At 31.4% G+C, this 14301-nt stretch overlaps 2 protein-coding genes across 2 annotated transcripts; one reads left to right on the forward strand and one right to left on the reverse strand.

Moving 5' to 3' along the window:
- Positions 1–2235: 2235 nt before the first annotated feature.
- On the reverse strand, positions 2236–4302 carry LOC110114899 (eukaryotic initiation factor 4A-6-like). Its single transcript, XM_020847938.2, has 2 exons — positions 4102–4302; positions 2236–2871 (listed from the first exon to the last, which is right to left on the reverse strand). The coding sequence occupies exons 1-2, from the start codon at positions 4300–4302 to the stop codon at positions 2236–2238; spliced, it is 837 nt and encodes a 278-aa protein (XP_020703597.2).
- Positions 4303–8056: 3754 nt separating this feature from the next.
- Positions 8057–8644, forward strand: LOC110114885 (transcription repressor OFP2-like). Its single transcript, XM_020847917.1, has one exon. The coding sequence runs from the start codon at positions 8057–8059 to the stop codon at positions 8642–8644; it is 588 nt and encodes a 195-aa protein (XP_020703576.1).
- The last annotated feature ends 5657 nt before the right edge of the window (positions 8645–14301 follow it).

Consider the following 14301-nt stretch of genomic DNA (forward strand, 5'->3'; position numbering starts at 1 on the left):
TACCTCCAAAGATTTCTAAACTAATCATGGAGTGCGTGGAAGATCCAAAGTTTTCTTTGATCATCAATGACAATTACTCAAATTGGATACAAGCTAAGAGTGGTTTTCGTCAAGGTTGTCCTTTGTCTCCACTCCTTTTTATACTTTGCTCTCAACTCCTTTCTAATGCTTTTGCTTAAAGCTCTTGTGGTATTAAAATTAATTCAGTTGGGCCGAGAATATCCCATTTACTATATGCAGATGATGTGATAATGTTTTCTGAAGCTAATAGGAGGGCTGTTAAGAAAGTCAAGCACATCTTATATGATTTCTGTGAATGTACGAGACAATGAATAAACATGTGCAAATCTGCCATATTGTTTGGTAAACATGTGTGTAGGAAGAAAAAGAAAAGCATCTCACGAATAATGGGTTTCAAAACAGTAAAAGAATTTAATTATCTTGGGTGAAGGTTTCTTTAAGAAGACTTGCAAGTGATGATTTCCAGTTCATTGTAGATAAAGTTATGAAGATGCTTAACATATGGGGAAGTAAATTTTTATCACTGGCAGGTAAATTGACTTTGGTAAAATCTGCAATGTTGTCTTTCCTATCTTTCATGCTACACACTCACTTGTCCCAAAATGAATATTGGAAGAATTAGACAAACTTTGCAGGAGTTTCATTTGGAACAAGACTAACGGATCAATGGGGTTACACTACGTCAGTTGGTTTGATCTGTGTAAACCATTATGTAGAGGTGGCCGAGGTTTCTATTCAAGTATCTCAAAAAAACATGCTTTAAGAGCTAGGTTGGCATGTAGATTCATTCAAGACAAAGACTTACTTTTACATAAGGTAATGGTTGCTAAATATGGTGAGAGGCTTGATATGGGAAATGTTAGAGGTAGATGCTCTTCCTCTTGGAAATTATTGAATGATGGATGTAAAATGCTGAAACCAATTATTAGATGGTCATTGGTTGATGGAGAATCAATATATGCATTCAAAGACAATTGGATAATGGATAAATGTATCAATTTGTGGCCAACGTTTGTTGTTCCACATGAGGATGAAGTTATTTTAGGGGCTATTTGGTTGCCAAAAAAGAAAATGCAGTGTAAAGTAAATGCAATGTAAAGTAAATGTAATGCATTTCGAATAATTTGAGCCTGTTTGGTTTTCTGCAAAATAAACGCAGGAGAATTGTTTCCCCTGTTTGGTTAGATAGATCCAGAGTAAAGTAAAAGTGGTTTTTTAATAATCATACTTATTTTTCTTAATTACTTTTAAAATCAAGCTCTTTCTAAAAATAACCCGACTCCAATAATCACAAAGGGTCTCAAGCTTCCAGTTCTATGTGAATGTTAATTTATTTTGGCATTACAAAACGTCTAAAATCTATAAATGGCCATTACGATTTTTAACATGCAAATTTTGTGACTAATTAATGAGTGGGGATGACGAATTTATGGACCGGTTCTACGGTCATAAATTTTAACTGAATTTTATTTTATCATTTAGATTCACAAAAATTAACATCTTGATTTTGTTAAAAAAAATCCTGGTTATTAATCTATTCAATTTAACTTTTGTATTTAATATCTTTGATTTTAACAAAAATATTAAAGTGGGTAGAAAATTTATTTCTATTTTGATTATTTTTTTATGCTTTCTTATCATTTGTAGAAAAAATATTACTTTTCAATTATTTAAATTTATCAAATTTAAGGTTTTATTGCTTCTTAAAGCAGATTTCTAATTTAAAAATTACAATTTTTTATTAATAAATTACTTGAAGAAGCAATAAGAAAGCCGTCTCAAACGAAGCTGAAGTCTTGATTATTACCAGCTCTCAGCAGCAAACAACTTCAAGGCATACTTGCAAATCAAAAGATATGGAATAACAACAAAAGACCACTTCAACAGAATCCTTAAAATATAGAAGCAAGAATCAATACTTTCCCTATATCACCGGTATCATATATATATTAAAAAGAGCAGATAAACTAGTTTAAAATGTAAAGCATCAAATACATAATACATCACATTCAAACATAACGAAAAAGAACATCCATGATGCCTCCTTGTAAGGTCATCTATACATAACCTACAAATTTTGTCATATAAGATGAACACTCCTTTAAGTTATCAAGAACAACAAAAATAAATCCCAAACCATACAGTTTAATACATAAATTTAAAGAGATTATTAAGATTTTGAAAAGGCCTAACTAGTTTCAAAAAGTAAAAACCTCAAAGGAGGTCAGCAACATTGGATGGCAGTTCTTCAATGATAACATTGTAGAATCTTTGGATGTCAGCCAGCATTCTCTCATCATCATTGGTGATGAAGTTGATAACCACACACTTTCTTCCAAACCATCCGCTACGACCGATACGATGGAGATAGTTTTCAGGTTGAGTTGGCAAGTCATAATTGATGACCAGTGAGACATGTTGAACATCGATATCGCGGGCAAGCAGGTCAGTGGTGATGTTAACATGAGAAGAATCAGATCTAAACTCCCGCATAATAATATCTCTCGTGTTTTGATCCATGTTGCCGTGGGTAGCCGATACTGTATGATCACTGCTCCTCATCTTGTCGATGAGCCAATCCACTTTGCACCTCGTGTTCACAAAAATAACACTATGAGTAATGGCCAATGTTTTATAAAGATCACAAAGGGTTTCAAGCTTCCAATCTTGCTTATCAACAGTCACATAGAACTGTTTTATTCCTTCCAAGGTCAGTTCATCTCGTTTGACAAGGATCCTTACAGGCTTGTTCATGAATTTGCGGGTAATCTCCAAAGCCTCAGAAGGCATTATGGCTGAGAAAACACCAACTTGATCTTTTGATGGAAGCAGCTGGAAGATGTCATAGATCTAAAATCTAGACTTAAGTGTTAAAATGTGATAGAAGCCTAATAAAAATCATAGACAAATTGGGCATAAAATGAAGGGAAAAATGCTTATAATTAAACGTAATAGGGTGCACAGATATTAAAAGATAAGGGACAACAACTAGTATAAAAATATACCATGTAAATAACTATTTTTTTATTTGTTTGTTGCTTCTATTCAACCTATTAATCACAACATTTGTTAAATTATGCTGGAAACGACATCATATGAAAGCTAAAAGTAAATGGAAGACTTGGTCTTTCTTTGATTGGAATAATTGGTATGTTTTGAAGTGCTACACTTCTGAAGATTACTAACAATTTCTAAATTGTGCATTTAGAGGATGAAAAAGTAATGTGACAATTGTTCTCCACAAAAATTTCAAAATAAATCAGATTACTGAACAATTGAGGAACAAGATATATGGCTTAAAGATGTAATTTTTTGATCTGTATATGACCTATACCACAAATTGGAAGAGGTTGCTAAGCATACAAGAATCTGAGATGCTTTGGAAGAATTAGTATGAGGTCCTTCAACTGATAACATGTCGAGGAGTTAGTTCAAAATTAAGATATTGCAAATCATCATTGAGGGAAAGTGAAAAAGAATTAAACCATGCTGAAAATCTAGAACATATTCATTGAAGACACTTAATAGAAGAAGAAAGGCAGCCAAGTAGTACAGTGCCTGGGATTGAAATTAAGAGCTTGTTTGTTTTAACCCCAAAATGCCCCAACCATCTTATTTCAATTATAGCTAATCCTGTTTAACTGGAAGCCTCCCATCAACCCACCTTCATGTTTTTAAAATGTGAGCCCCTCATCACACTAATACATTAATAATAGTCCAAATTAATTAACATTTATGCTTGTTTTCTACCAAATAGTTAGTACTTAACCTCTAGGTATACAAATAGGTTAAATAATTTGACTGTCTTTTGCTGAATTACAAACCAAAACTTAAAAGGTGCTCATTCAGTTATTACATTGCTCATTGATGCCAATCATGATGCATGTATTTAATACCTTTACAATTGGTGGTGACGAATTCATTCTCAAAAAATATATATAGTTGTCATGAGTCATTAATTCATTCTCACAAAAATATGATTAATAAATTTAAAGTAGAGCATTCATAAATTTGACAAAAAGTATATTTAGGATTCCTTAATAAAAAGAGAGATTTTCATTGAATAAAATTTGATTATACCTTGAAAAATGGCATGAACCTATTACTTGATTTAATCATATATGGAGTTTCAGGTGGTGGAGGTTTGATAAACTCATTGCGTAACTCCCCTACAGCATGTAATATAGCTTTGAAGTACTTACTAACAGTTTCACCAGAGCGATGAAAGTTAAATCGTTTGACTCGGTTACGAACACTATGCCCGAGTGTATGTAATAGCATTGCAACTTGTTCCTCGATCCGAACATTTATTGTCTTTAACAACAATCCTAGTGTATGCATTAAATCACATAATTTGAAAAAAGGCGCTCGCCTCATGCGTACCATGTCAACACAGTTAGAATCACATCCATTATATAACCTAGAAAGATATGTGTCACGTTGTATATTCCGTTGAGGATCATATTTTTTTTTCTTTGCGAATCTTCTGCAATAGTACACATATTGTACTAATTGCAATATAAATCACTTTCATCACATCATTATATTTTTTAATTTCACGGAGTTCAGCAACATCTTCCAATGGCTCAACCATATTTGTAACTACAAAATTTAACTTTAAGCAAAAAATGTATAATTAAATCATCCAATTTCAACATAGACATGAAAAATAAAAATATAGTAGGATGTAGATTAAGTTATTGCAAAGGAAATACAATAACAAAAAGGATAACTTATGGAGAAGGAAGATGAATAATTTTAGTAAATCAAACAATTAAAAACATCCATTTACATATTAGACATTTAAACATATCATCCTAATTTTATTGGTTCACTGAATTTTAGTTTATCTTAAGTGAAGATGAAGTTCATGGTTAAAACCAGGGATTCCTCTAGATGTGGAGACTGCTGAGCTCATGAAAAAATATGACAGAAGGAACAATGCTCTATAAGACGATACAAAGATAAACAACAAACTAACAGGTCTCCAAATTGCTGTTGAATTGCATAAAATTCAAATGAGGAGGATTAACAGATTAAAAATTAATACAATAATGAATTAGTTGTAACATTTTGAAGTTGACAGGTCTTTTTTTTTTAAAAAAAAAAAGAAGAAGAGGAAAGGGAAAGAAAAATGAGAAGGAAGGAAAAACGTATACATGCGCAAGAGGAGATTGATCGAAGGGTCTTCCTCATTGAAGACAGATGTTGGTCAACAGGAGGCTGAACCTTAGCCTGCTATAGGGCTCTTGAAGTTGGTATGCCTTCGGTGAGAGAGGAGGAGGTCCGTGATAGAGAGATCCGGCTTCTCTCTGGGTCGTGCGAACAAGGAGAGAGACGGGAGGAGGGAAGAGATCTTCTACCGACTGGGCTTATGCTTGCGAATCAAAGGAAATCAGAAGAGGGAGAGGGCTCCGTGTGTTTCATCTTTTGGAATTCGGAGGAGATTAATGCCATGGCCGAAGAAGCGCTCGAAAGGGATAAAGTTACCTTTAGAACTTGCGAGCTCCCGTCCTTATTTTCGATGAAAATGTCGCAACATCCGTTCGAATAGGTAAAGGGAACGTCGTTGAAGGAGCAAAGTCAAATGAGAACGAAGGAGCCGAAGAAGTCTCTCGTGTAATCTTACAGCTCCTGCGAAGAAATGAAGCCGAACAACAACGATGCGAAGGAATTCTTCGTCGAGTGAATTTATAACACGCTCAATATGCGTGGGTTTCTAATTCGTAGAAAACACTCACCTTAATACATGCCTAATGCTCCGGAGGGGTTCCTTTTGTTCCGCTCAAAATTAACCAAACAACTAAATTTAGTAAATATGTGTATTTGTTTTACTTTACACTCCTAATTCAGGCAACCAAACAGCTTCTTAGTCAAAGAATTCATACTTGATGGATGCTGGAATGAACCTGTGCTGCTGAAAACTTTTGGTAGGGAGTTGGTTAATCTTATCTTGCAGGTGAAGATTACACAACATGGGGAGGGGGAACGAATGGAGATGCTTCAGCAAAAATCAGAGATTTCTATTACTGGATTGGTTTTCAATGCTTCGGTGCAAAAGAGCTATGAGTTTCAGCATTGGAAGTGGATCAAAAAAGCTAAGCTGAATGCTCGGGTGGAAGTGTTTTGGTGGAGTTTAAGTAGAAATGCAATCCCGTCACTTCAATTTTTATGGTATAGAAGATTATTGGACAATGCCAAATGTCCTAGAGGCTACAATGTAATTGAAGACGTAGAGCATATTGTGTGTAAATGCTTGAAGTTAAAAGAGGTAATTCATTATCTAAACCAATGGGGATTTGGAATTCTTATATTTGTTATCTTTAAAGCGTGTCTTAGATGACTGGAATCTCTTGCTTTGAAGAAAGGTATGATCGTCAATCTGTACTGTAATGCAATCTTCTTATCTTGGAAAGCTAAGAATAAAAGTATTCATGAAGGAGTGGAAGATAGCCCTATTTTATTGCTTCCAATGCTATATGTTACACATCGGTTACCTATAGCTTTAGCCATTTCAATTTGGGCCACTGGGATGTTAACCAGTCGTACAGACTGTCCAATACTTGGCATCCTCCTCCACCTAAATGGCTAAAGGTTAATGTAGATGCATCTCTATTTTCTTCTTATACAACAGGTATTACTGGAGTATTCCAGGATTGCAAAGGTAGATTCCTCTTTGCTTCTGGTAGATCTTGTGTTCATTGGGACATAACACAATTGGAGCTTGTAGCAATTCATTCTTTAAAGGAGGTGATCAAGGATTGGATGTTCAAGTTCAAAGGTATCATCATTGAAGGTGAAAATTCGAATATCATTTCTTTTCTTCAAAGAATTTGGAGAAAGGGAACTACAAAGAAGAGGATCTTGGCTTTCTTAAGGATTTTAATTTTGTCATTTTCAATTGTATAGGTAGGGAAAGCAATAAGTTAGCAAATTTGTGTGCTAACTATACTCTTTTTAGTAGTTTTAGTTGAGAAGAGTTTTCTTTGAATAAGGTTCCTCCTTCATTTTTTAACATTTTGAAGGAGGAATCCACTTTGTAGTTGTTCTTCTTTTTCCTCTTGTTTTTAATATAATGCAAGCTTTGGCTTTTCTTTAGAAAAAAAAAAAAAAAAAACTAACCACTCAGTTCCTATATGTAAATCCATTGCATTATGTAGCAGCTCATGGAAGACAGAACACAACACAGATTCCATCTTCCTTCTCCTTCTTTGTTATTTCATTTCTCTGTTTATTTTTAACTTGTAGGTTGCTTCAAAAGCTGTCCGAAATAAAACCTTAATATGAGTATTCTAAATATTTCTTTTTGTAAAAATCAAGCAACTTTCTAAAAATCGTTACACTCATGCAAATCTGATTATAAAAACCTTTATATCATTTCAGAAATAATTGAAAAGCTCGAAGACTGTTGTAACCAAACCAAATTATGGCTATAGTGCATGAGGTCATGGCTCAGTGGTTGGCCAGTTAATTCCCAACCATGAGATTTATGCTCAAGGAGGACAATTTTCTTTATATATATATATATATATATATATATGAAATGATAATAACCTTCCTAACAAAAGAGTGAAAAAAATTATCTCAAATGAACTCCTAATAGCAACCTTTCTCAATCATTTATTTTTAATGGACCTGTATTAAGCTTAAAGTAGTCACATCACAACACCTAGTCCTCCCTATAGCCTTATTGAGATTAAGACTTTATTTAGGACGACTTTCTAATAATTTTTTAAAGCAATTTTTTAGAACAATAATTAAAAAATTTATAATAGAGAGCTGCTTTAAGAAGAAATAAAAAAATCATTACAAATGAAACCTAAGATGTGTGTGAGAGAGATCCTTCACAAGTCACATATTTTATGATTTATTACTCATCATTTCTTAAGAAAAAAAAAAGGGTTGTGGTTAACAATCTCTCTTATCATTTCTCGTCCTTTAAAACTGTTCTGAAGAATATCTCCTCGTCATCTGCTCTTTTTTACTACAAAAGATTGCTTCGTAGAAAAGGATAAGTACTTGTTCTTATGCAAGAATGGGAAACTACAGGTTCAAGCTCGCTAATATGCTGCCAAGCTGTTGGCTCTCTAAGCTCAAAAACACAGCCAACAGAAGTAAAACTAAAGGACCAATCATTCAGAACTCCATTAACAAAAATGAAGCTCCAACAACTCCTCCAAAAGCTTCACCAACAAAGCCATCCTACCGCACAAACAGACCATCCTACTACATCCCAAGCCAATCCCGAGCAGAAGACAAACTCTTCCATTTACCACTGAAGCCAATACGCACAAAGCCCAAAAGCAAGAAAGACAACAAAAAGTCGCCATTGATGAACTCACCACGGCTTGCAAGGAAGAGAGTTCAAGCTTTGAGTAAACGCAAACAGAGGAAGGAGAGGTTGAAGGAGAGCATAGCGGTGGTGAAATCTTCTTCAGATCCTCAGAAGGATTTCAGAGAGTCAATGGTGGACATGATATTGGAGAATAATCTTCTGGCTTCTAAGGATTTAGAGGATTTGCTTGCTTCTTACTTGTCTCTGAATTCACGTGAGTATCATGATATGATTGTTGAGGTTTTTGAAGAAATTTGGAATGTTCTTAGTACTGAAATTATATTGTAGATTAATTAGATTAGTAAATTAGTCTGTTTAGCTATGTTTTTTGTCGGATTGAAAGCTTGATTAGCTCTGATTAAGTTATTCAGTCTGTTTAGTTCCGCTACATATGTGTTGTAGTTTTTTTTTCCCTGATCATCAGAAAGTTGTGGCAAATCTGTTGGAAACTTGTAAAAATTCCTCTTTTTTCTCTAAGTTAAATTTATTAGTAGCTATTTGTTTTTCTAACGATGAGCTCTTACTAATGATTAAATTATTATGAAAATTAATCTATATATATCTTTGGTTATATATCAAAATCACTATTGTATGTAATTAGGAGTTTGAAAACTATATAAAATGAACGAGGCAAAAATAAAATAGGAAAATGAATATTCATTTTTCTTCTTCGAGGATGAGAAAAATTTCTCTTTGATATTATCTCCTTTGTCCCTCCTATCATTTGTTTTTTTTTTTTAGGTTTTTGATCGCGTGTAAAAAACTTCTACGGATAATTAAATTAATTTGATTATATTCTTCATCATGGCTTAAGTAATTTAGTGTGCACCTAGCAAATGAAATGATCAATTTTATGAAAATCACAATAGGAGAAAAAACAATTTTATGGGGCCTCTACTAGTTACAAAGGTAAATTATTTTTTAGAAAATAATAAAAAGGTAGTTTGCATCTGATTAATTAAATTAAATGAGTTTTAGTATAAGATGTTTTCTAATTAGGTAATCATAACGGCCTAAGGATTTATTCTCCAATGAAACAATTATAAATGAACTAGAATTGTATGATGATAGGCTTAAGTTTCGTGTGGAATGGCTTTCTTACTATTTCTTAAAATAGCTTTAAAGTACAAAAATGAAAATTATTGAACTTAAAAGCTACTTTAAGAAGCAGTAAGAAAGTCGCCCCAAACAAATCCTTAGTGTCATCCCAAAGTACGCAAGGAGTAGTGCTTTCGTGTTAGCATGAGCGGTGCAAAGCGTACAACATTGATTTTCACATTCTTAAAAGCAATTGAGTTTTTGTATAGTGAGGCAGTGTTATTAAAATTTTATATGTGGCTACTCTGATGCAATTATCATGGTGGTATAATACATAGGAGAAGTATATCATCAAGTCTTCAAATAATAATGAGCCGCACGGTCAAAACAATTGTACAAGATAATCCAATAAAACTATCATGATGATATCACCTCATGAATATGGAAAAGATATCAGTATCATTTGATAATGAACTTTTAATCATACTAGCTATGTTGTTTTCTCTAGTAGGTTTGAGGGACCACGTACTTAAAAGTTTGATTTTCTTGATTGTCTCTTCTTCAACAATTACTTAGGCAGTAAGGCACATTCTGGTTGGTTTCCGTATACAATTCGGTATCCGCACAGAATAATTTTTCGACATTGACAATTTCAATCCTGTCAAAGCCCTTCCCTTTAGCAAATAAAAACTTTATATGTATATATAGATATGAGACTATCTATTTAGTTTTAAAAGTAAATATATAAATGATTCTATAAGTTCCTATATGCATTCAGAGTATTCTATTCCCAGTCAAAAGAATTAGGACCCAACATTTATTGGCTGATCAAAAGTGGACTATTTTCTAGTCCTTAGGTCCTCCAATTAGTACACCCAGATTCAAAGATTCTGGTCACATCTATCACTGCTCATACGAGTACAACAGTGGAAGCTTCATTAAATCATTGGTGGTGGGGAATTCTATGCATGACAAGGGATTGTATGCTTATCCTCCTCCAATCACAATAAGCTAATTTTACAAAATTATAACTTTTTTTTTTAACCTTTGAATCAATAGATTTGAGTACTTAAAAATATCTATTATTTTGTAATAAAATGACTATTGGTTTTTTTTTTTATTTAAACATACATATATATTTTAAATATTAAATAATTCAAATATATTTTATATTTATTATATATAATATATTTCAAATATATTGAAAGATGAATGGTAGTAAGCGAAACAACGGTTTTATATCGTGATTAGATGTATTGTAAGATTTTAAAATCACCTAAATATAATTTTATGTTTTTTTTTTTTACTAATCAGAAGGTTAATTTTAACCAATAATCAAATATGAATTTTAATTTTATATTTTATTTTATTTTCTTATATTAAACACTAAAAATATTAAAATAAAATATAATACCAAATCAATGCTGCTGACAAAAGAAACCTTTTAATTTTATGAACATCATTCTAATTTAGGCTTAGTTTGAGATAACTTTCTTACTGTTTTTTAAAACAGCATTTTAGTCTAAAAATTTTTAGTTCAAAAAATTTTCGTATTAAAAAACTGCTTTAATAAACAATAAGAAAGCTATCCCAAACGAAATCATAGTCAAGAGTATTCAAATAAATATGATTACTTAATAACCACTTGTTTTAACCATCTAGGAAAAAAAATAGCAGAAACATTTCAATTATTTTTATTTAGATGAGTAAGGCAAATTAGTAAAAAAAAAATTATTAAAAAATATAAGATAATATAGTTTTTTTATATAAAAAACTTTATATTAATTTTTTTTACAAAAATCTTATATTGATGTCAAATAATTTGTAATATTCTATTTATTTTTATTTCCCTTTTGTTTAAAAAAACCAGAAGCTGTTCCTTTTTTCTTTTTCAAATTTTAAACTTGAATTTTTAGTTTATGTTGGTTTAAACAAAATTTGAATGACCGATGAATTCTTTCTCATTCTTATGGGTGTCTAAACGGGTTAATAGTCATATTCAAACCCAACTGAAATTTGATCTGATCTGAATCCAATTGACCCAAACTCATCTAATTTACTAAACGGGTTAAAAAGATGGACCTAAACCTAATCCACTGGCAACCTAGATGATCCAAATCTAACATGATATTATTTTATTTAAAAATATTATAGGTTTTCAATAACAAAATTCAAGTTAATTGATAAAAAATAAAAAGAGCATGTCAACAAGAAAAATACGTTATAGAAAAAAAGATAAACAAGCCAAAATCAAATTCGAGTGTTAACTCAAACCTAACTCTAAATCCTAAACTTATAAAAATTCTAAATACGAATCTGACCCATTTTTCAAACGAATCTAAATTTTCTGAGTCAAATCAAAATCAATTTGACCAAATTATATATTGGTGCCCCTATTCAATCCCCTATGTTTTAGTTTACCCCTTTTACGAGCTCTCACCACAAATTTGATCAAAGAATCTATGTATGATGTGAAAAGTTTTGGACCTTCTACTTTATTACAAATCTGTGCTCTGTCCCTTAATTTTTCTAAGAAAAATTTAGTTTATTACAAATCACGAGATGGGTCCTTATCAATCATCCAAATGTCCTTTGTCATCTTCATCAGCTCTTTTAATTTATTACAAAAATCTTTGTCTGCGAATTATTTATATTGCCAAATAAAAAAAATATTGATTAGTGGCACTGTTGATGATGGAGATGATGGATGAGAAATCAAATTCAGTTGCTATGCAAAAGACATAAATTTGAACTATTCCAAGGACCTAAAACTTTCCTTATAGGTTGCTATGGCCCTTCATGAATAAATGATATGGCATGTCAAAATCTAAATGATTTTTTTTTTCATCTTAAATAAATAAATAAATAAAATTTTAGTGTTGAATACAAATTTGATATAAGTTAATTCAATTTTAAAATTATAAAAAATAAATTTTTAATATTTTTACTAAATAAATTAATTGGTACTCATTTTAGTACTAGCCTATGTAAAATATACAATTTATATTAATAAATTTATTATTTTAATCTAAACAATGTCAAATCAAATAAATTGGGTCAACTATGACGTGACGGTATCAAGTTTGAAATTAATTTGTTTTTAATTTATGATATTTCAAACTATGTTAGTACATAGCTCATCTTAATCTATTGGTTATGAATTTTAGCTTCCAACCAAGTCGTTTTAGATTCGTAGTTTATGTATGTGATGTGTGTATGAATTTGTCTTAATTGACCTAAATGTCCAAAAGAAAAACTATAGCAATTAGTTGCATTTATATAATTTATGTCAAAATGTAATAATATATGATTTATAGCGTTGAATTTTTGTTTATATATCTATAAGATGATACGGTTCAATTCATACCCTAATTTTTGTAAGTTTATTTATAGTGACATTAGATGATAGGGTAACATTGAGCATCTTAAAGGGTAAAAGGGTTTAGGGCTAACCCTCATTTTAAGATTAGGCTATTTAGGTGTGTACTTATTAGGGGTACTCATTAGGGTTCTTAGAAGGTCGGACTCATAAGGCTATGGTCAACCAATAACACTCCATATGATATATTTATTACATCTAAGGAAGGATTTCATAGTCCATCGAATTATTTGATGATAGGAAATCTAGAAAAATTGAGGTAATTTGTAACTTATTTTGTATACAAACAATTTCATAATTGAAAAATATTCATACAAATTTTTAGCTACATTCATTATAACAATCTAATGTGAAGTTTCTACAAGACAAATTTATAGAGACAAACCATCATTGAGTACAAAATGCATTGTGATCTAACAGGAAGATTTCTTATATGGTCTAGATGGAAGTTGTTACAAGACAATTTTATAGAGACAAATCATCATTGAGAAGAGCTTCATTAATTCATATGAGATGCCATGAGATGATGTGCTTCAACGAAGGAATACAACAAAATAATGCGAACTATAACAAATTAGATTTAAATGTTAATTTTTATTGACAATGGAGTACTATGGATGAAGAATTCATAGTAAACTTGTATGATTGGTTTATGAGTGCTCCACTTCTAAATGGCGAAAAAGAAGATTATATCCGCATTGATTGATAAGAGAATACAATAATATTTTGAGTTTTATATGATATATTGCCCTGCACAAACTCAACTCAAGTTGTGATGTAGTAGTCAACAATCAAATGTAGAAGTTAACATATTCATGCACCAGTGTATGATAGCTAAACATTTTACATGATCTAGCTTTCAGTGCATTATCATGTAATTTTTATATGTCATGTATGCATATTCTCTGAAGAATATGCATGTATGTATGGAGTCATCAAGAAATATATATGAGCTCAAAACATTTTTATTGTAGAAAATACATATTAAATTTGATTGTAGAATATATGCAAATACAACAAATGTTTTCTCAATCGAAATAAAAGCCCATGAAGACAGTAAAAATTGCGTTGTGATCTCATGACCAAAATGCTATGTAGTTTTTCTTAAGAAATGACATTTATTTTTTTCAAAATGCAATTTTTTGAAGGAAAAAATCACCATTGCTAACAATTTGGTTTAGGAAAAAGAAACTAAAAAGTGCTTTTATCAAGCGTAACGAAGAAAGTTTGTGGGAATATTTTTTACTCTAATAAAGTTTCCAAGGATGAAGTTTAGAGAACTGAAGCATTTTATTTTTTTCTTGCAATTTTATTGTTGCGTCATGGAGTATTCGCGGCGGTAGAGAAATATCAAATTTAGCATCTTAACATTGTATGAAAATCCGGCATGCAATCAGATAAGAGAGAGAGTGTTGCATTTATGAGAGACACCAAAATTTTTACGTAGAAAACCCCTGTAAAGGGGGAAAAATCATGGGGTCTAACCCAATTTGAATAAATCAACTAGTGTTGCAGTTGATTACAATTG

This window comes from Dendrobium catenatum, unplaced genomic scaffold (assembly GCF_001605985.2).
Source record: "Dendrobium catenatum unplaced genomic scaffold, ASM160598v2 fragScaff_scaffold_621, whole genome shotgun sequence".
Taxonomy (NCBI): domain Eukaryota; kingdom Viridiplantae; phylum Streptophyta; class Magnoliopsida; order Asparagales; family Orchidaceae; genus Dendrobium; species Dendrobium catenatum.